This window comes from Podarcis liolepis, assembly GCF_965112155.1.
Source record: "Podarcis liolepis genome assembly, chromosome: 2".
NCBI classification, from domain to species: Eukaryota; Metazoa; Chordata; class Lepidosauria; order Squamata; family Lacertidae; genus Podarcis; species Podarcis liolepis.
Genome location: NC_139555.1, coordinates 77,170,961 through 77,195,203, shown reverse-complemented (window position 1 = coordinate 77,195,203; position 24,243 = coordinate 77,170,961). Strand labels below are relative to the sequence as shown.

General features: G+C 39.5%; 1 protein-coding gene across 1 annotated transcript in view; it reads right to left on the bottom strand.

Moving 5' to 3' along the window:
- The window catches only part of SLC6A11 (solute carrier family 6 member 11), a 96,194-nt gene extending 72,198 nt beyond the window's left edge, over positions 1–23,996 (bottom strand). The window contains exons 1-5 of the mRNA XM_083488993.1: positions 23,626–23,996; positions 23,039–23,271; positions 16,752–16,886; positions 15,805–15,945; positions 14,106–14,196 (exon numbers count right to left, since the gene is read on the bottom strand). Of these exons, the coding sequence (XP_083345119.1) occupies positions 14,106–14,196; positions 15,805–15,945; positions 16,752–16,886; positions 23,039–23,258 (587 nt within the window). The 5' untranslated portion in view covers positions 23,259–23,271; positions 23,626–23,996. The remainder of the gene's footprint in view (positions 1–14,105; positions 14,197–15,804; positions 15,946–16,751; positions 16,887–23,038; positions 23,272–23,625) is intronic.
- Positions 23,997–24,243: the final 247 nt, after the last annotated feature.

The window sequence follows — 24,243 nt, the reverse complement described above, 5'->3', positions numbered from 1 at the left end:
GTTTTTACTAACCTGTGAATACACCTCATTGATTCAAGAACCCAAGCAAACTCTACTATTCTGAAGCAGCAATTTTTTATATATATATTACATACTGTATTTGCTTTCGTAGATTTTCACGGGTACAGGAATTACATACTGTACTATACAATGGCAGAAAAACAAACCATTTTTTTGCTGCCCTCCTTCTGACAAAAAAGACTTCCAGAGTAGCTTCCAATGATCAAGAACAATACAAATCTTAATTAATAATAAAACCTTTAAAAGTTTTTAAATCAACTATCTATTTTCCACAGACGCATCATTGTCTCTTTGCATGGAAGTCAAACACAAACCTTAGTATGCAAAGTTTAACCCTGTTCCGACTACACTTAGTCAAATTCTTATCTTTTGTTCACACAGATCACTATAAATCACTTCCTATCACCAAACCTCCACACTTATTCTCAATTTATTATATTGCTTTTGCAGCAAGGGGTGGAGATAAATAAACTTTTACCCAGCTCCTGCTAATCTAGCAGTTCGAAAGCACATCAAAGTGCAAGTAGATAAATAGGTCCTGCTCTGGCGAGAAGGTAAACGGCATTTCCACACGCTGCTCTGGTTTCGCCAGAAGTGGCTTAATCATGCTGGCCACATGACCTGGAAAAACTGTCTGCGGACAAACGCCGGCTCCCTCAGCCAGTAAAGTGAGATGAGCGCCGCAACCCCAGAGTCATCCGTGACTGGACTTAACTGTCAGGGGCCCTTTACCCTTTTTTTAAGGCTGTACCGTATTAATTACAGATGCACCTATTTTTCTCTGATTGGGAGAAAATGAGGCGACCACTAGGAAATGAGATAAAGGGTCACTAATGGAAAGGGGGAAGTGTGAACTCTTTAGGACCCAAGGATTTATATCTTCTGGTGTCAAAGCAACTCACTCATCAAGCAGGAGCAGCAAGACTGGCTCATCTGCCTGCACATTTTGCTTCCTAACTTCATAGGATGCTGACTGAGCTTTAAGGGTTTTTTTGTGCTTTTTTGTTTTAAAGTAAATCAGAGTCTGGGGCCCATTGCAGGTATGGGCTCTGGTGCAATCAGCAGCTAGGCAGGGAGGCTGAACAGACTATGCAAAGCCCCACTGTGCCCTCTGGTCTCTTTGGGACTTTCTTTGCCCTCACTGAAGTCCTCTTTGGGGAAGACTCTCCTCATGAGCCATGAGAACTTTCCAGCTCTCTCCCACCATTTCCTGCTTTGAATCTATTTATTTATTTCCCGATGCTGTGCATATAAGTGGTCGCTCATGAGTTGACTGCGCGTAAGTGGGGGTGTGCCTGAAAAAATCAGGCATGCCCTAATAATGTCCTCAGAAGGCTTCACAAAGCATAGAGATCAGATCTTAGACGAGCCCACTTCCAGAATGGTTCTTTCTGCCCAACACTCTCCCTGGTCCTCAGGACTAGAATTCTGTACAGCCCACCAATATTTTCTGCGCAACTTCCCCCCAATTAGAAATTAACATGCAACATATTCATCTGAATTCAAATGATTAGCACTTTGGAAGCCTGACAGTGTGTTTGCCTCATTTTACACAAGTGTACCCATTTTGGATGAAGTAGCTCCAGCATTACGTTTCCCATGGGCTTGGAGTACACTGAATTTTCCTGGGAAAAGGTTTCTTTAATAAAGCTTTCCAGCATGTAGGGCCGTAACACACTCCTGAATAGCAAGAGGTTTAATCACTGCCAACGTTTCATGGAAAGGAATGTACCAGAGTACTTACTGCATTGTTTCATGGTTTGGAGAAGCTAAAGAACAAATTCAGTCTATTTGGGAAAGTCTTGTTGTGTCTGTTAACTATTTTAGAGCAGTATACAAGGTGTCTGTTAATCTGGGGACGAGGTCTTTAGAGTTTATTTCTCCTATTGCACCACTTGAAACAGCATTTAAACACACACACTTGAGGTAATACACGCTTTATCTGACCCAATTGGGTCCTAAACAATTTTATAGGAAGAATCTTTTTTTAATGCTTAACCTGCGTTCTATCCACAGCAGCCATTGAACAAAACAGTTTCCCCCTCCTACAAAAAGCTGCGACTACCAAAAATTGGGCGTAGCAAGAAATAAAATCTTCATACAATATGAGTTAGGTATCAGTGGACTGCTAATAAATTTCAAACTGAAAATAAGTAAGGGATTTATAACAGTCCTCAGAATGAAATTAAGTAACCTGCTTAAAAGGAAGTGGGATAATATCCCAGCCACTTCTAGCAAAATGTTACTCTCCCCACCACCAGGAATGCCATATGGGAGCTTGCCAGATGTTTTGAATTACAGGTCCTGGGACTGAGGGGTGCTGTACTGTATTCCAAAATATCACCAGGTTGACAAAGGCTGCCATGCAAGGGGTCCAATACCTAAGGAGTACAGCATACCCTCTTAGCTGACTAGGTTATAATTTTACCTAAAAATAACAGAAGGAAATTCTTCAGTCTTACACTGGCATCAGGCCTGGCCAGGGCCTTTTCATAAGAAAAATAAAAATTAGAGACTGGTACTCATATCCTGATAAATTGTAAAACACTTATTCCTCACCTTCTGTACTGACTTCAAAATGAACTTTCTATATAGTAATATACACCCTTGAAACTGCAAAAAAGTAGAAATCATAACCAAAGTGTGCAATTGTCATGAATAAAATGAACCAAGTTCCTACATAATATGTCCTTCCTACTAAACCAGTAGAGACATATATTTGTTGAATATACTCTTTTGAAAAAATGAAAACAGCAGCTCGGGGATTTTTTTCTGGTTGGCATACCCTGACAAAGAGTATATTGAGGGAAGACAGATATGATCTGCTGATCCTCACTGAGGAGATCACACTACTAATTCTACAAACACACGCATAGTGATGTTGTTGCTGCCTAACAACAAGGAACATTCCCCAGTTCTAGGGAAACTATTCAAGCTGGCTGCCTCACACTGTCTCTTGCACATGCACGTTCAGCACATTCGCTCACTCTATACTACCTATATAACTGTGTATATCTCACAGCACAAATATATTTCTTCCACTCTCTCTCTCTGCCCAAGTGCATCCCACAGATACACACAGACTACAGACTTTCTTCCCCTTTCTCTTTCATATGCCCCCCCACATACCTACAGACCTATTCGCCTACATATTCCCTCTTTTGCACATACCTCATGTGTACACACACCATCTCTTTCTCTCACATGCATGTACACACAAAGACAACACACATGTTCCTTCTTTTCTCTCTCTTCTGCACACACAGACAGCGTATTGTGTGAACACGCATACATCCAATCAGGAAGCAACTAACAAGCAAGGCAAATGGGATGATCCCTGATGCGTCTTCCTCCTCTGCAGCTATAAAAACAGCCCCTACACAGGGAGAAGGTAACACCTGCAGCCAACTCTACCTGACCGGCAGGCAACAAATAACACTTGGAACCTGCAGGGACATCCCTGCCATTTTTCTCCCTGCTTTTTAAAACAAGCCCCTACATGGGGTGAAGGAAGCTCTCACAGCCAGCAAGGAACTGAGAGTTTCCTTCCTCCCCCGACCCCAAGCAGACCAGAGTTTCTAAGGAGAGATGCAGGTCTTTTTTTCTTTCTTTTTTGATAGGATGTCACTCAAAGTAAAATTAAAAAGTACCAGTATGAAGTGGCAGGGCATGCTGAGGGGTGGGCAGCCCTGGGCCTGGTTTATTCAGAAGCCCTGAGCTCCTTTGGGAGGAAGGGTGGGATATTAATTTCACTAATAATTAATAAATATGGAAAGCCCATTTAGGAGCATAGAAAGGAAAGAAAATAAAGGCCTCACAGATTTCATACTGCTCTGGATATCAATTTAGGTCCCTTCTCTCATAAATTAATCAAGACTTCCACTACACCTGTACTTGGAGCAAACAGAAAAGTGTTTCATGTATACGATATCTTCCCCACAATATAAAGAAAACGCAGGCAGCTCCCATGCAAACATATTTTAAGTATGCTTCATATTTTCAGTTTCACAGCAGCCCAAGGAACTGTTAAACCAAACAAAGCCAGAGGAGCATAGACTGGCATGAAAATCAGGAATTCCCCTGGACTGAATCTTACCTGGGCCAGAATTCACTGAGGCTACAATTCTAAACCCACTTATCGAGGAGTAAGTCCCACTCAGCACAATGGGTTTTACCGCTGACTAAACATGCAGGGGCGCGGGTGGCGCTGTGGGTTAAACCACAAAGCCTAGGACTTGCCAATCAGAAGGTGAGCGGTTCGAATCCCTGCGACGGGGTGAGCTCCCATTGCTCGGTCCCTGCTCCTGCCAACCTAGCAGTTCAAAAGCACCTCAAAGTGCAAGTAGATAAATAGGTACCACTCCAGAGGGAAGGTAAATGGCGTTTCTGTGCGCTGCTCTGGTTCGCCAGAAGCGGCTTAGTCATGCTGGCCACATGACCCAGAAACTGTACGCCGACTCCAATAAAGCGAGATGAGCGCCGCAACCCCAGAGTCAGTCACAACTGGACCTAATGGTCAGGGATCCCCTTTACCAACCTTTAAACATGCACAGGACTGCCGTGTAAGAGGCCTTATTCAAGCCATTCTCTCTCAGTACCTCATCTATAATATGGGGAATAATGATACTGGACAACATTATAGGGCTGTTGTAAGGATTAAAGTTTGCTAATGCATGTGAAGGGCTTTAAACTCCATACATGTGTTGATTATGGTTGTTCTCATTGTAATGTCTTAGGGATGGTATATTATAACAATAATACTATGTATAAAATTCAATATACAGTATTACCTACTATTCTCAGAGATCAGAGCAAAGCTGTAACTGCTCTCTTAAAATTCAATAATAAGACAGCTTAGTCTGGGCAGCTTCTTTGGGGACAGAATTCTATAACAGTGGTGTAACTACTGTAAGAGCCCAGCTCTGAGCTTCTGAACAATAAACCATTCTCATGAATGGTACTTAAGAGCTAGGGATGAGCGGATTTCCTTCCGTTCCATTCCATTATTGTTTATCCAATTCTCTCTGCTCTGTCTTCCACTCCTCGTGAACTCCAGTTTAACTGGGAGAATCAAAATTAATTCTGCTATTGGAACAGACACTGTTTCCCACAGTTTTCAGTTCACCCAGTTTATTTTATTTCTCCACACACACATTGCTGATTTCCAGTTGATAAACAATGCATAATATTCTTCAATGCACTAATATTCTTTTGTGCAGTGTTGCTGATATACAAGTGTGTACCTCATGCCAAATGGAAGTCCTTGCAAACTAAATCTTGATACATTGGTCTACTTACTATCTAAGATTGTTTTGTGACTGAACTTGTGTTTTTTCCCCCCTGAAAAATTACAAAAGAAAGAATATTGATGCAGTCATGCATACAATTACATTAAGACCGCTTTTAAAGTTTTATCATAGTGGTGCATAATGGGGAGGAGTACAGAACTGACAGAACGTTGTGGCAAATTCTAGAGCACCAAAAGAGAACAACCAATAATTCTTAGAACATCAGTTCCACTTCAGAGAGAAGTACATGTAATCTGGGAGACTCAGAAAGAAATAACGATGAAGATAATTTCAGAAGCATCTCTGTTTAAGGGAGAGCCTCTTCCACAGATCTTGCTGCTGAGAGGTGGATGGACATTCACTGAAGTATGCTAAGCCCTACTGAGGCTCTTCGCAAACAAAATTCAAAATATGGAAAGGAAAGCTATGGTGTAGATTAATCAAGACTACCAAGTAGTCTTGATCTCCAGCACTTTTTGCACACCAAGCCTTTCTTTTAAACATTTTAAAGTGATACATGCATCTTCAATAATAGCAACTGTGTGTGAATGACTTACAAAGTAAATAGTTGCTGTCGGGTCCAACCTGGATTGAGCCCTCTGACATTGGGAGTAGGGAGCTTTAGTCTTGGTAAGCAACAAGGAATTGAAAATGTGGCCCCATTCAAAATGCACGAATCCTGGCTTGCAAGTATTTTGCATATTTCTGCCCCCAGAAGAAATTCTGGGCAGAATATTTCAAGTGGTTCCCAGTGGTTGATGTTAACGGGAAAGAAAAGCATTGTGCTCAGTTCTGATAAATATACCACTTCATCAAGATTTCTGTGACCTTCCTTTGTCAAATACCAGAATGTAATACTTAAAAACTGAACTACCCTCATAGCTAAGGTCACTCTCACCATATTGCATCCTACTAAGGGAAGGATTTGCTAGTTTAACTTTTTTTCCCTTTAAAAGACTCAAGCAATAGAATTAGTCTTTGTTTCACTGAACCCTTATTGAAGATTCATTGAATTTGCATGAGCGCAAAGTGTTTTCTGGACTCATAATTCATTAAAATTGGCATTTCGCTCACTCTATTCTGCATCACTGGTACCCAAAGCCTAAATGCATTGCTTGTAATTATGTCTCACATATTCCAATAGTGTTTTTAGGACTACAGTCTCAAATTGCCTTGCCACTGCTGCCATAATCTGCAGTTGTTTTTCTCCAAGTCTGGAGAAATATAGTAAGAAGAAACTTCCTTAGAGAATTTCATGAGCACAAATTTGATATTCCAAGCTCTTCTATTGTGTTTTCTTTTAAATTCAAAAGGTAAGAAAGCTATTTTTCAGGCCATGCATGTTGGCATTTGTTCAGAAGGCAGAAGCCTACTTTCATAATTTATTCTCCAAATTTTCAATGAGAGATTTGATTCCTTTTGGTATAATCCTGTACCGATTATCTGCTGGTCCATCCTCCTGCCAATCATCTGGTTTCATTACCCCAGGTGATTGACAGGTCAGTTGTCCCACCTTCTGTGTTGGCCTGTAAAAGGGGAGGGAGATTCTTCACAAAGCAGTACCAATCTAGAAGTTACCAAGACCTGAACCACTATGTCCAAGCTATCCTTGACTACGAATAGTCATAGCAAATACACTAGCTGAAGCCAGAAGAAAACAGTCTTAGCCTCTGTGTCTCCAGTGATGTGACAGATCAAAGAGAATTTCCAAGCTATGTATCCGCTCCTTCACGTGGAGTGCAATTTCATAAAGAACAGGCAAACTATCAGTTTCTTAAATGCCTCCAGTTTAGTGATCTGGTTTGTCCAATATTTGCCAGAAATTGCTTGAGCCATCTAATTTGCAAAATAATCAGCTCCTGTCACTTTCATTAAAACGTCATCTAGTGTTGAAGTACATATTTTTCTTGGCTAGTTCCATTATGCTGTCGAGGATCTACACAGATGCATATTATTATTTGACTGTGACCACCACTGTTGCACAACACAAAGTGCTAAGCAATTCCTTTAATTATGCCATGTTTCTTAATCTTTCCTAGCTCCGTTTTGATCTTGTGATGTAAGGGAATGGACTTCTATGTGAAGTGTGAATTGTGATTTTGAGTCACACCGATTATTTAAAGGAGATATTGCTCTTGACACTTCATACTGAGTTGCACTCCATAGAAAACAGGGGGAGAAAGAGTCTTTATTATCATAATCCACTTCATTCATTTTAATAATTTAAACTTGTGCATTTTAATCAAGTATTGTTTTTATAACAGCTAATAGCCCTAGATCTAATGCATTCTTATACAATCATTCCTGAAAGAAAAATATATCCTATAAAACAGGATACAAGAAATACATGGAATAACTGCACGTAGCTGAACAACAGTATCTGTTTGCATCTTAAAAATCACTACAGCATTCCTAGGCAGCACCAATAAGTAGTTTCTTTAAGAGTCAAAACAAGAACCACATCTCACTAGTAATTCTATTAATTAAAGTTTAATTACCCTTGAGTAAACGTTTCTACATTCAGACACGTCAAGATTCAGCACATATTTTTACCAATTTTTCAATAAACTAATTACTAACATCCATTAACCTATTTTGCTTTCAATGTATAATTAACTACCCAGTTGTAATTCAAAAGCATTAGGCAGCAAAAGAACAAAATAGTGTTGATAGTGATAAATGCAAATGCCACAGGCTGTCTTAGGTGCTGGTGAATTTGCCATCATTGGGCATATTTTAAGCTGAAGAAGTTTGACAGACCTCTGTAATCAATGTGACAGTTGCATTCTGCATTTAAGAGACTGCATTGTGCAGGATATAGTCTCCAAAGTTCCCTCTAACTGTGATTCTATAGCACCCTTTTTGCATCATGCCAAATTTGCCAAAATGAGATCTGACTAAAGCTGAAATCTTTAATCAAAAAACCATGGAACCCTTTTATCCTGCAACAATATCACTTGAAGGATGTTGTGTTGTGTCATAGTGTCCCTCCACAAAGGTGCTGTGGAGTGTATTAGGAGTGTAACTTGCCATAACAGCAAAAAAGAAAAATGGGGGCAATGTTGTCTATACTACCAGGCATTCCAATTGTAAGTGCCTCCAAAAAGTTAAGTCAATTTTTGCCACCTATTCTGAAACAATCCAAAAATGTCTCCTCATTTTTGTTACAAGATATAAAGGTAAGGAGTCACTTTCCACCATGTCCAGACAAAACACTCTGAGTCCTTGTATATAATCCCCCAAGGCACCTGCCATCATTCCAAATTACCAAACAGAAATAATAAAGAAATCCATGGTAAATGAATATTTTAAAAATCCCAAAGAAAGATGTACTCCAGGATGCATATTTTGGTTTAAATGTTTGCATTAAATGTTTTGCAAAATATTTTTTTTCTGCCATGTTTGCTCAAAATTTATTTGGAAAGTTCTACTTTTGCAGGTAACATAATCTCTAGGGTGCATCATAGAAATAAATGATGCAGATTCCTCAAACTATTTAAAATTTTCTGGATTGATGCCTTATTATAACTCAAAACCTATCAAAGAGAAGGTGGCTTAGCCATGTTCAGTGCTTCCAAATAAAACCAAGCAAAGCTTGTGGTTTCGAGGCAGAACCCAGAGAAAAACTTGTGTTCATCCAAATGAAAGAATGTTTTCACACGGCCTTCTGTGAACTGAACACAAACCGACGAGTCTGGCACAGCAAAATGTTCTTCAAGTTGAGCACAAAAAAGGCCCAGTCCAGAGAGGAACTGAATAAGTGTGTGGGTGCTAAGTGCACCAGAATCAGGCCCAAACTTGCTAATGACTTTTCCTAGGATTGTGGGGATTAGTAACAATGTGTCTCCTGCAGTTATTTGCAACCTGAATAAAGCAGGAAAAACTCTTTTTGACTTTGTCAAGTTTTTTTTTTAACCTTTTCCTTCTACAGAGCATAGCTCATTTTCCTTTGAGAAAATGTTTTTCTCACTGGGCTTTACTTGAAAACACGAGGGATATGCCACCTTTTCCACTGAATGACAGGCTAACAACTAGGTCTTCTTTAGCAGAGGTCTGGGTTGTTACTTGCCTAACAAAGGAGACTATTGAGGTGGAAATAACTTCACCACCGTGTCACCTCCGTTTACCCAAATCCTTTTCTAAGAAGCAGCAAGCTGTATTTCTAAACCATGGTGAAAGACTTGAACAGAGCCAGTAAGCAAAAATTACATCAATGGGTTCCCTCAGCTGCACCCTTCTCATTTGATAGAAGATCTTCCCTGCTACAAAAGTTTAGTTGTCAAGTAAGTCTCGTTCCCATTCTATCTAACATGTGCATTTCAACTGTTTCCAGCCTTTGGATCGATAAAATAGCATCATGGCTTGGATACATCAAGGAACTTCCACCACTATATTTATAACATAACCAACATCACGCAACAGCCCTACAGCACCACAGCTTATCAGAGAGGAAGCTTCATACAGAGGCGTGGGGTTATTTTTTACATTTTGTGGCCTGCAAATTCAGACTGAGCTTTGCCACTTGCTTTCATTCCCTGTGCAACTAAGGGATCCCTAAAAATATACAGTCGTACCTTGGTTTTTGAACAGCTTAGTTCTCGAACATTTTGGCTCCCAAACACCACAAACCTGGAAGTGACTGTTCCAGTTTGCGAACTATTTTTGGAAGCTGAACATCTGATAGGGCTTCCGATTGGCTACAGGAGCTTTCTGCAGTCAATCAGAAGCCGCGCTTTGGTTTCCGAACATTTTGGAAGTCAAGCGAACTTCCGGAATGGATTCCATTTGACTTCCAAGGTACGAATGTAGTAGGTGTCCAGTTGTGTGCCTCTCAAATTCTCACAAGACATCAGTGCCTGCCCAAATAGGAGTATATATACACACATACACACACAATCATGCTGGCACCAGACACTCCCACATCATCTAGATATTGTCTCCCACAAGTGCCCACAACTAAAGAATTGGGTCAGTCAATAGGTAAAAGGACTCATACGTTCAACAACATTATTATATATTTTGCATTACAATATTCCATAAGATTATTTAAAAGCTACGGTATAGTTATAACAAAATATAGCTGCTTTGAACTATATGAGGAAAGGTATACATATTTAAATAACTGAAAGAATAAATCCCAGCTTTGCAACTTAACATAAATTGATGCCAGTTTCACTCCATATCAAACCTGCTGCCCCATACTATGTCACTTATACCTGTACTGGCTATGTGTAAAACCAGTATTATTTGTAGTGGACGATAAGAAAAACTTTGTCGATGCAAATATAGTACTGTATATTGTGATGGTGAATTACAGTATTCCTGAATGCAAAAGGGGCACATTTCTTGATTTTCAAAACTCCATACTTTGCCAAAATTTAGCATTTGCCAACAGGACCTAAAGTTCTCATTCGTCTCTTTTGGATTTATGCATTTGTGAAACTGTAATGTGGGTAGGCATATGAACAGAAATTTGGCTGTCTGCATATCACATAGTATTTTTATTTTAAACAAAACGTGAAATCATAGTAAACACAGCATACAATGTATCCTTAGTCATTTCTTCACACTTTCAAGCCATGTGAACAATGGGAATAAGTTCATTTGAAAAGTGCAGATATAGAAAATATAACTCTAAGTATTCAGTGGTATTCTTTCCTGCAATGTCAGAAAAAGCATTCCTCAGCACCCTCAGGCATCAAATATACAAATATTATTGTGATATAAATATTATTCTGGAACTCCTAAACATGCTCCAGGGGGCAACATATTTAACTAATTAGATCTAATGCAAATATGCACTCTTTCATCCCTGATAAATTTCTAGTTCTCAAACTTTTCAAAATCCACTAATGCAAGTATTAATATTCATTGCCTCTGAATATGCTTCCATGCATTACAAATTCATCAGATGTCAAGATAGTGGTGAATGTTCAGTTCAACTCAGAAAACACTCCCCAACTTAAATGAACTCTGTCCTTTATTATAGTTATGGAAACATCAAATTATTTTTTTCTCTTTTTTATAATAATATTTATTAGTTTTCCAACAAATTGAACACAACACTACAAAAAACCAAAAAAGAAAAAACATACAATACAATACAAAAAAACCACTACAAAACACTAACATACAACTAACAAAACAAAAACCATTTAAAACACAGTCCAATTTCAATATCTTATCTTTCTTTCACTAATTTCCACGACTTCCTCACACCTCCCTTTTTGTATTCCACTTCTATTATTTCAGCAAATCCTTTCCATCTTCCTCTGTTTTCTATTCTATAATTGTCAACACATTCTAACCTTATTTTTCCCTTTAATGCTCTAATAATCTATTTAAACTTAATTCCTTATAACATTTCTACTAAAGCCATATAACTTCATTCCAACATCTTTCTAACATTCATTAATTATTTCTTTCTCTCTTGGTCAACGACCCGTTCAAAGAATATGTCTTAATAAGAGTAGTAGACAACATATTTATGGGAGTGGCACAGAGATTTACTAATAAAGGCAATCTTAAAGAATGTTTGCAGGTGACTACTGCAGAATTTTAGTAGAAATACAGCATTTACACTTTAAAAAGGAAAGACTTGGGTTCCTCTCTGATCTCTCTCTCTCTCTCTCTCTCTCTCTGTGTGTGTGTGTGTGTGTGTGTGCAGCTGGCCTCTGAGCACATCAATACTCTACCACATGCTACTTTCTTAATTTTGTTGCTTTGAACGCTTATGCCTACAGAGCACAGCATGACTGATGGGGTTAAAAAACACAAGAGAACCTGCTCAACATTTGCTGAAATGAAAGCTTGGATTTCTCATCAATCATTTAAAAACAAGTTTTAGCGGCTTGTGCACACAAATTATTCCTCTTCTGAGGCACAGTTCTGCACCAAACAAATGCTTCAATGATTCAGTTTTTTCACAGGATACTTATTTTGTACAAATAAATTGCCCAGATAGCAAGGAAATTGGCTTAGCATAAATTATTTTTTTATTACTTAGAAATTGGTAAGTTGTCATTTACCAGAATCACTGCCCACTCTCCTACTTGGACTGAATGATTAATATTTGGATTCTAGGAAGACGCATGTGGTTGTGTCCAAGGATGCACAATCAGCATTCTATTATCACAACTTAACATCTCTGTTTCCGCACACCCCCAAAACCTGCTTTCGAGGGTACTTGGACCCTCTGCAGCAAGGGAGAAAAGGCAAGTTTCATTGCATAAGCCAAAGTCTGTTATGTAAATGGAGCAAGAGTGGTGGATACAATTCATGGTTAAGGGAGTTCTTATCAGGTCGCAGCTATTCAGGTGAACAACGCAACATCTCAGAAGCACCAGTGAAATCAATCCATTTTCCAGGTTCAGCCATGGATGATGTCCAGTTATGCAAGTTTTAAAAAAATAAATACAGAAAAAATAGTATTTGTTGGGGAAACAATAGACTGCTTTGCCTGCCCAAAGATGACCAGGCACAAGCTCCCCGGTTATGTACAGTTATGGCAGAAAGGGATAGAGAAACTCCACTCAACACATTTGACCGTGCAAATTTTGTGCCTCTGCATTTTAGATGCAATTACTCCCTACAAAATCTGTAGCAGCAGATGGTCAGAAGTATAAACACACATAAAGAGAACTCCTGTGCTTCCTTCTCCTAATGCTTAAAAATGCTGGGGAAAATTCACTAGATATTTTTGTGAACATTTTTCAGCCAGCATAGATAGCACAGAAAAACATAGCGAAAGAAAAATTGAAGCACTGGGACCAAAACAGGCAAAGGAACACTCTCTCCCACCCCTGCCAAGTAATCATCACCACAATGAGAACACAACTGGAGTATACCGTATTTTTCGCCCTATATGACGCACCGGCCCATAGGACGCACCTAGATTTGGGGGGGGGGGAATAAAGGGGGGGAATAATTTTTCCCCCCCAGGCGCAGGGCGGGGGCAGGGGAAGCCAGAGCTTCCCCCAACCCCAGCCCCCAGAACAGCACGCTTTTCCCCGCCGCCAGCCTCCAAACCACGTCGGGAGACAGCGGGATGGCGCGCTTGTGGGGCTGGCGGTGGGGCTCTCCTGAAGCCTGGATTCGCTCCATAGGATGCACACACATTTCCCCTTCCTTTTTGGAGGGGAAAAAGTGCGTCCTATAGGGTGAAAAAAACGGTAACCTTAGCCAAAAACCAAACTAAGGGCAATACATTTCCTAAACAACAGGAAATGCTCAGATAAGGTATTATGTATGATATGCCATCTCCTACGCATTGATAATATCTGGCTGAGATTAGCAGTCCCTTCCAACAGAAATCTAAGTTTCAGGGCCCTGCTCAGGAAAGTCTTGCAACAAACTCTTACAGATAATATTCCGAGGAAAACATTCCCATCCTCTCAACACACATGCATACACAAAATACTAACCATCATATGCAGAACAAAGTTTGATTTTAATGAGATGTGCTTTCAAGTAAATGTGTCTGGATTGCATATATATATTTGCTCTGATGGTGTTTCCTGCTTGGCAGGGGGTTCGACTCGATGGCCCTTGTGGTCTCTTCCAACTCTATGATTCTATGATTCTATTCATTCCCAAAGAAAATATATATTTTTATTTCCTATTATTACGGAAGAGTTCTCGGTGTCACCTATGTGAATTTTATTTAAAAACAGTTTGCTGCTGAAATTCTCACGTTGCCATAAGCTTACATTTAGCTATTATTGTTTGCTCCACACCTTTCATTTGAAGGGAGTTAATACTGTAATTAGTTTAGAATAAAAGTTTAGTTATACTTACTCCCAAAATTCCATGACTGGAGAAGTAGCATTCTGCAAATATTGTTGGGAACAGTTGCTCATATTAATTTTTTGAAATTCTACACAGTGTTCTGTAAAAGAATACAAAATAATAATGCTGCGATTTTAAAACTTTCAAGTTCACTTTGAATATGTTAAGATCATGGCCACAGAGAACTGAAAACAAGATTCAGCCACATGCTTTGATTACTAATTCATACCGGTCGTCCTCAGAAAGGTGTTCACTAGCTGCTTTTGGTTTGTCTTGTTACAACTGCAACAAACAGACCAGTTGGAGGCAGCAGAAATAGGATAATTTCCTCTGATTGCTAGGGAGTTTAATCATGCATTGTGCTTGATTCAGTTGACCGCAGTTCAATTCCTAATGCCTATCACTGGCTCGGGAATCTCTTTCTACCAGCAGAAAGGTGGACTTACTATGGCAAGTGACAAAGCTACCATTTGGCACACTGTTATCTCTGGCATGAGAGAAATGGTAGAAAGAGATCAAAGAAGTTCTCCATTATTGTGTTGACACTTACTATTTGGACAGCATTGAATATTGGCTAGGCTTTCCTAAACAGATGCCAAAAAGGACACTGAAGCACTATCATTTCTGATGGACTTGATGCTAGACTTTTAATTTTCCTAAACATCAATAGATTCAAGTAAGAGTCCCAAGCTGTTAAAATGAATAAAAGAATGAGGATGAAAGAGTACAATTCTCACTAAAAATTATATTAGATGTGAGGAATCTGAAAAGAAAACCCTTACCATTTAATAATGTATTATTTCCCTTTGAAGTGTAATGAACTAATTCAACGTGCCCTTATACATCACCAAATAAAAGAGGTTATTGGTTTGTAGTTTATACTACATGTAAACTCATAAGAGAATTAATATTTGCCAAAGGTTAGTGTGAGGGACTTTCCACTGGACTCAACAAAAAGAACCCACAAAAATTTCAAGAGATAAGACTGGAAGTATAAACAGAATGGCAACCTTCCACACCTTTTGTTTTAGTGCACACATGTAACCCTTTCTGAATCTCTGCCTCCATATTTTCACACTTGCACACACTTTTCATTACAATGTTTAATGATTCACAATAGTATGCAAATGTGTCCATCTGTTGATGGAAGGCTGTTTGATCCAGCAGATAGCTGTGTGAATCAAAAAAATGTAAACTGTTTTGTCTTCAAGTTTACAGTGAGCTCAGATGTAAGTTTTTAAAATATAATAAATAATAATAATGATAATGATAATGATAATATACTAAATTTCATTACATAAGAGGTAAAAAAAACCCCTACATATACTTTCTCTATGTTTAGTTTGCAAAGTTTTAATAAACAGCTAAGGAACATATTGTACTATGTTCAATATGTTCAAACCTTTTCAAACCAGTATGTTTTAGAAGGGAAGATTTTCAAAAATAATACATGCTGTTTAAATCAGACTGTTTAATTCATGAAGCAAAATGATGTATGGGGGAAGATTTGAAGGCATTACTTTTATTATTGGAATAATCAACATTAATTATTGGGATTCATCCCTTTATTCTTACATCATGTGTTGCAAATCTGAATTACACTAATTTTCACCATTATCTTGTTTGGCCCCATAATCATTTAAATATTAAATCACTCTGCTACTCTTTTAACATATTCATACAGATTGTATGTTCATTGTGCCCATACCTGTATTCCATTCATGCCCACAGGTTGCCCAGGGGAGGTCCGTTGTAAAGCAGTTAAACAAATAGAAGATGGCCCATGCTAAAATGATGATGTAGTAAACATTCAAATGTGCCTCAATAACCTGGGTAGCATATCCGATACCTGCAAAGTACAAATACAGGAACTTGTTTCAGCATTGTTGAAGGAACAGGGAACGAGAGTCAGAAAGCAGTTTTTGTTCAGATTCTAAGATTGTCACTTGTTACAAAGAAAACCCTGAAAATATAAATATAAGGGCTGTAAGGGAAGAACTCGTCATGGGGGGAGCAGTCTTTGAATATATGTGACAAATTGGATTGTGTAATGAAATAAGGCCAAGGCTGAGAACAGCAGGGCTATGGAATGGGTTCAAATGTAGGTAAAGCATGTTAAAGTGTTGGGGAAATGATTTTAGAGGTTCTGTTTCAATGTATAGAGAAGAGGATACATTCTAAGTTTACAACAAAGCATTTAACATACAACTTTTTCCTAAATTCTCCAGATATTTTGCATGCATTATCTGGCTAATGGCTGCCTGTAAGGTGATCTGGTATCATTAACTTTTGCACTGCATCATTATCCCCATACTATAGACTGGGTGGGATAAAGCTAGGATTAAGAAAGTGGTTTGCCTACGGTTATTCAATGAGCTCATGGTTAAAGTGGATTTGAACTGAGGATTCCTGAGTTTACTGGTCCTCTGATGTGCTGCACTGGTCAGGACTTGGCATGATTTGCTAACTAAGTTCCGAAAGCATCAGTAAGAAAGGTGTGTAGAATGGCTGGTGCAATGTTTTTGTTGTTGAAGGAAGCAGTAAAAAATATGTTTGCTCCATTTGTAAGATATTTCCAAAACACATGAATGTTTCGTGTGTGCACATGCAGAGATAGACGCATACATTGGAAACAAGAGAGAATTTGACATGTACCTTCAAATAGTGGACAAACTTTCCTCCAACATGTAATGCCTCCTTCGCTAGTAAACTGTCCCAAGGCAGTTTCCAGGAAAAACACTGGTATTCCACAGCAAATAAAGAAAATCACATAGGGTATGAGAAAAGCACCTAAAAGCAAGGATTGGATATGTATTATTTAGTTTGATCCAGGTCCTTAAAGATAAGTAATAAGTTTAATTTCATGCATAAATTATTTATACAAGACTACCGTACATAACATCACTTTATTGTCTTATCTCAAACAACACCCTGGGCTCATCCACCCTTGAGCTTGTGCCATGCCTAGAAAGTGTGGGTCTGAGTGGTTTTCCCCTTGCCCCACTCCTTCCCAATGGAAAAACCTCTCTATAGTGATAGATTGGAACAAATGGCAATCCGGGAGAAACCTTAATTAATTGCCATTTGCTTTGATTGAGTGCTGAAGAGCAGTTTCCTCTGGGGGAAAGCAACAGGACAACTGGAAATATGGATGAGCCCCTGTCTTGAATGTAGTATCACTGATAGCAAAGGAATATTCATGCGGGTAAAGATGCATAGCTCTGGCCCCCGAGTTTTCAAAATTGATTTTTAAATGCCAACAATTTGTTATACCAACAAGCTTAATATTATCCAATACATATTTCAGGCTGATTTTTACTTACACTTGAATCACAGATCTAACATACTCTGGGACATGTACCCGTGGTCTCTAAAAAGTTATTATAAATATGAGCTATAATAATTTTGTGCATGTGAGTATTAAACCGACTCACAAAGCAAAGGCATTCGCACACTATGGATAAGAAACTACTATAGTATCAATATTTGCAACCAGAAATATCAATGGAACTGACATTCCCAGTTAAATGCTTAAATGTTATTGACTTGGACCTGGTGTAGAGCACACAGTGCTAATGATGCAGTTAGGCAATCATAGATCCTGGACTTTATTGGGTGGGGGAGGTTGGGGGTGACTTCTTTAGATGGCTTTCTGTCTTTCTTCACTTATTTCAAAATGCAGTAAGCCAACCCTGCTGAGTTTGGGGGCCTTTGACTTCTGTCCCAAAGCCCTGACTTGATGACACCACTGTACAACACTTATGCCATTGGGATGTGACTCAAAATGACCTCCCTGTGGCAAGATACCTGCCAGGCCAAAGACATTTAGAAGCACTTACTGCATGGATTCTCAACCTGTCATGTGTTAAGCCTCCACACACCCTTCAGTCATCACAAGGAATGTAGAAAGTGGGCAAGGAGACCCAAATCATTAAGGCTACAGTTCATTTAATAAGTGCTCCTATTACGGGTCAAGCATTAATCAGTCACCATATGGACTATATCTGCTGCAGCACCCCAATGGCAAATGTAACAAGAGAAGATACTTGAACAGTAGACAAAACGTGTAGCATGGAAAATCTAACTAGTAAATGTATAACCTTTATTGTCTGATTACATTGTATTGCACTTCACTTTGAATTACTTCGTTTTTTGCTTTTTATGCATTGCTTGTTACTATTACAGTTGTACCTCAGAAGTTGAACAGAATCCGTTCCGGAAGTCCGTTTGACTTCTGAAATGTTGGACTTCCAAAGCGCGGCTTCTACAGCCAATTGGAAGTGATTGTTCTTTTGGAATCCCCGTTGGATGTTTGGCTTCCAAAAGAACAATCGCTTCCAGTTTTTAATTGTTCAGGAGCCGGAATGTTCAACTTCCAAGGTGTTTGGGAGCCGAGGTATGATTGTATTTGTAAACTGCTTAGAGAAACTTGTGTAAAGTGACTAATTACCTAAACAAATGATACTAATAATAGTTCCAATTGCATAGTTCTAAGCTATTTTAACTTTAATTTGTCTATACTTTTAAAGTAACTAAACTTAACTGGTGAAACTAACAGTTAAATATTCTTGTATTGCCTTCCATTCATGCAGCACACCAAAGCATATACTATGCTATTACTTAGCACTGAAAATATAGCAGGTTTCCTTAAATAAGTTTGCAAACAAAATTATTTTATTTGGGTAGTAAATATGATCACAGTAACAGACATTCACTAAAAAAAAGGGGGGGGACACCCAACAGTGAAAGCTGAATATTTTTCATGTGTCGTTAAGCAGTTTGGTAAAGTTTAGAAAATATTGCTGGACTGGTTCTAGAGAGCAAGTGGCATGCATAAATTTTAAGAAACTGAATCTTCTTCCAATACAGTTTCACCTCTCTCACATACACCAGTGGACCTTAGTGACTGAAGCATTCTAATAATAATTTAATACATTAGGTAATGATATTCTAAGTACACCTACTTGAGAAAAATGCAACAGCATTTCAACAAACACTTAATTTTTCAAGTCTTCCAAGGACAGCACAATCACACATAGAAATCTTTATTCAGGAACACCTTCAATTCTTGGTTTTCTTTTTGCAAATAAATTACATTGGCCATTTGCTGAAACCTATTGTTTCAAGCCTTTTCAGAATACAGAATTCTGGTGCTTTTCTAGAAGAAAAAACCCCTATGCAACTCCATTAGGAAAGTTAAAGAGACAAATACAGTGGTACCACTGGTTACATACTTAATTCGTTCCAGTGGTCTGTTCTTATCCTGAAACTGTTCTTAACATGAAGCACCACTTTAGCTAATGGGGCCTCCCGCTGCCGCCGGGGCACAATTTCTATTCTCATCCTGAAGCAAAGCTAAAGTGGTGCTTCAGGTTAAGAACAGTTCCAGGTTAAGTACGGACCTCCGGAACGAATTAAGTACTTAACCCAAGGTACCACTGTATAGGATTGAAGTGTTTGGCCTTTATATATAAAAAAGCAAACAAACCTGTCTCTATGTCAAAAACAAGCATCAATTCTCAAAACACCTAAGCAAAAGCTATACATTTCCTACACCACCAATCAAGTATCATCTAATATCTCAACTAAACTTAACATGGAATAAGTGAAGTTCTGAGTCAGTATTGCACTAACCACTGAAAAGCAGTACTTAGACCCTCAAAATAATAATAATAATAATAATAATAATAATAATAATAATAATAATAATAATAATAATATTCTGTGTTCCTATGTAACATATTTCTTATTTTACCCTGACGAATGTATACCTTGAAGTAGGAAATTTGCTTGATCATATGGCATAAAAATGACACCCCCAGCTTTGTCAACATCATGTAACAAAAACAGCATGAGGAATTGACTAACACTAACCAACAAGAATCATTGTTAATACAGAAGAGCTTGTTTTTCTGCCACTGTGTAGCAACAGACGACAATAAAGAAAAGCAAGTAAACCTACACACTGTGCTTTTAAGAGACCTAGCAAACCGAATGGGCCAAATTCATGATGGTGCTCCGCAGTACAGAAACACAAAATATTTTGGCCCTGAACTGTTGGCACAGAAACAAGAAATAAAGATTCACACTTTCTGTGCTGCTTTGTAGACAGGCTACCCAACACAGTTTCCCTCATGTTGTTTAATGAACACAATCCCCATCTCTTTTGGCAGTGTTTGAATCTTTGCGGTATACTTGTTTACAAATGTCTTAGGTCAGGATAGAACTAGGCATTGTAAGTGTACTCAATTGGCTGAGCGCACATCATAGTCCCTCCCACCTCTGCCAGCGCCTCTTCTTTTCCACGTTTGAGGAGCATCACCTCTATGCCAAAGCATAACCTACTAGCCATATAGTATGGGAGGTTACTCTTCAATGGATAATCCAATGGACTGGTTGCACAATTGCTTAGTTTCTGGTCTTAAAGCTTATCTGTAGATAAATTACTCTCATATTCAATGGCCTTAGTCCCAAAAGTGTGCTTAGAATTGTAGCCTTATAACTTTAAGGGAAGAGGAACTGTGTATAGCAAACTGTGTATAGTGTCCATGGACCACCAGTAATCCACAAGTTTCATTCATGTGATCCACAACATGTCTCTGGATTTGTGGATGAAGATGGGAAGTAGCATATCCATCATTTTTAATATCTATGCTGATTATTAACTGTACTTTTCTTGTTTTATTTCCTCTACTGTACTTTATTGTATTACAATTTGCATTCTGTGAAATTACAGTTGCTAAAAGAGGCAGAAAAATCATTAGGTGGTACACCAAAAATATAAGCAATGTCCAAATGGTCCTTGGAGGGGGGGACTGGGAACCACTAGAGCAAGGGGTTCCAAAATTGAGGTCCATGGACAGTCAGTAGTCCATGAACTTCATTAAGGTGATACACAGTGCCTCTGGATTAAATATTAATTTACATTTTAAACTGTATTTTCTTACTTCTTTTATATCTTTTTTATTGTATTGCAATTTCAGTTCAATGAAAATCAATCAGCATCTAGCACAGTGCATTATAATTGCTACAACTGTCAAGAGCCTCAGCAATTTCAAGTGGTTAATGATGGGGGCAGGGCAGGGGAGTTAGGGAACCAGTAGTCTATAGAATGCATTTTCTTATCATTGATCATATGTGCATATAGGCATATATGTTTCTTGCATGGTATAGTTACTATTATGAATGTGATCCATAAATATATACCTAGAATAGATAATATCTATAATATTTTATCATTTAATAATCTAAGGATAATACCTAATCCAAATTACATTTCATCCTGCCTCACAATATCACAGTACTGTACTGAATACTGTTTAGAGTTTGCTGTAGCAGTATGTCCCTTCTTCGGTTTACAATCCACCCTCTTTTCCTTTGAAAACATTGATCATATTTGCCTCCTTGTGCTATTACAGAGCAGAAGTTCATCAAGGTTAGCATTCAGGACAGGATCCAAAGAACCATGCTACTAGCTCTACTCATCCCAAACATCCTAGACTTGTGGTTCTCAAGAATCAGTCACCTCTCCCCCAAACACACACAGAGTAATGAAACATAGCAAAATACTATTGAAACACTTTCAAAAACAGCATTTACTGCGGCATGACTTTAAGAATTACTGTTCAAATGTTTAAAAAGTGGAAAATTCAATCGATCATCAGATATATTAACACCTGTTTACAATGAGCAAAGCAAAAGAGAACTATCCATTCCATGTTGACTGTCCCAAGAACAGCATTCAGAGGTTCTTTCTGACACAGAGAATTGATGGTCTTATAAAAGCACTTCACTGTGTGTTGAATTGTGGTTGATGGTTATATTTCTGAATACTAACATGGTTAGTAGCCAATGGCAGACCTTAAAATCACTTTTAGAAGCTATTTAAAGCCAGTGGTCATCACAGAGCTCCACGGCAATACAAATGAAGTCTACCTAATTTGTAAAAACAAAAACTTGAGGCTGCTGTGCCAACACCATGCCAAGACAGCATTGAACTCCACCTGAATAAATATGCTTAAGGTTGCACTGTGAGCATAACTTCAGTATGCAACATAAAATCTCTATAACTGTATAGAGTATAGTATATGTGACAGTATAACCGGTAATACTTTCCAAAGTTATATTAACAAAAAGTCTAGTGGCACCTTAAAGACTAGCAAATATATGTGCATGCACACACACACACACACAAACACACAAATGCAGTCAATATAACAGTTTCTTTCTTCACTGTCCACCATGCAGTTAAAGAAGTGTGTTGCTGCCTATAAAAGATCTGCATAATGCACATGTTATTTGGGTGCTTCTAGATGGGGCTTAATTTGGAAATAGGCCATTGAGATTTGCAGATAGAATGTTAGCAACAAGTGTGTTGTTGTTAACATCGGATATCCCTTAGAAATTGTACATCTGGATTAAATGTGCAAAATATACAGTCTGACATTTTGAACCCATCAACATGTGAATGCTGCTAAATACCTGAATATCTGAGGAACTCTAACCCCACAATAAACACCCATGTGATAGCACTGCTTTGCTAGGAGACATTTAACATGGATTTTGTCTAAACTCTATAATATTCACCAGCAACAAGCTTTAGGAAAAGAAACCTTCTTCCTGAGAGCCAAAACTGATATTTGTCATTAAAGGGTTTTTTTTTAAACAACAACAACACTTTCAAAGAGTTCAAAGGGGTTGCATGGTGTGTTTTCAATTCAGTCTAGCCAACAAACCTGTCCTTTTATCAACATGACTCTACACAGTCACTACATTAATCTAAATTCCATACTGCAGGTGGAGCATTTTACATGCCATGCTCACACCTGCCTGAATGCTAGCATACACTGAGAAAACCTCTTTTTCCTGACATTAAGCGCACAGACCTTTTGGCGATTCCCTAGGGCATGAAAGCTATGCATTTACACATGATGCCATCTTACCTCCTCCATTTTTGTAGCAGAGATACGGGAATCGCCACACGTTTCCCAGCCCAATAATCTCCCCAGCCACAGAAAGCACAAATTCAACCTTATTGTTCCAGTGGCCTCTTTCATGCACTTTCTTATCGTTACTGTGGACCAAGTTGGTACTTGAGGCTTCGGGGTCCAGAGCATCCTCTGGCTTGCCATTAATTATAGGAATAGTCTTTTCAGCTGTCATGACTCTTTCCAGCCTGAAGGAGAAGGAGAAAAGGGAGGGGAGATAGTAAGGAAGGTTTGGGTGTTGAGACATCCCTTTCTACTTGGTCAACACACCGTTTGCTTTGCATCTCCCCTGTTTCACAAAAGCCTCAATAAAAAGCGCAGGAGATGCAAAACTTTGCCAGATCCCTGCTGCTGCCGCTGCTGGGATTATTTAGCGCGATAAATACAAACGGAGACAAGGAGCATTGCACTCCCTTTTCCCACAATCCCTCCCCTGACCAAATGCAGCAGCCTTGCAAACCTGCCATGCATCCCTGGGGCTGCCCTGCATCTTCCTAGGGTGAATGTAACGCGTGGGGAGGAGGCCGGATTCTTCTACTCACCCAGGACTCTGCCTGTGCTGTTGGGAGAGGGAAGAGGTCGGTGCCGGGCTCGCCGCTGAACCTTCGGGCTGCGTCCCTCTTCGTCCTGTTGCGCCGTCAAACTGGGCAGAGGGGGCCCGCGGCGAGGCAGGCGTCCGCGGCGGGGGCGGCAACCGGGGCTGAGGGGGAAAGGCTCGTGATAGGCAGGGACGTCTGGTCTTCTCCCTGGCCGCTGTCGCTGCCTGGGAAAGGCTGGGGTGCTCCTGGGCTGGCCACGCTGCTGAGGGGAAATTTGCAACTGCTCGGCGGCGCTCGCGGAGGAAAACGCACAACACCCGCCCCCTCCACCCACCTCAGTCTGTCCCACCAGCTCTCCCGCCTCCCCTCCTCCTCCCCGCTTCGCTGCCAGCAGAACAGCACAAGCCCGCGCTCCACCTCCTTATAAACGACGACAAATATATATATGTCTATTCCCACCCGCCACCCCCCCACCTCCCATATCCTCCCCACCCCCCGTTCCCGCCTTTAGGACATCTACGAGCTGAGGGAAGCAAGGGGCGGGGAGGCCAAGAGCTACTAGCCCGGGCCACATGGGCGCGGGAAGCTGAAGCAAGCTAGCCCAGGGCGCCATGCGGCCGA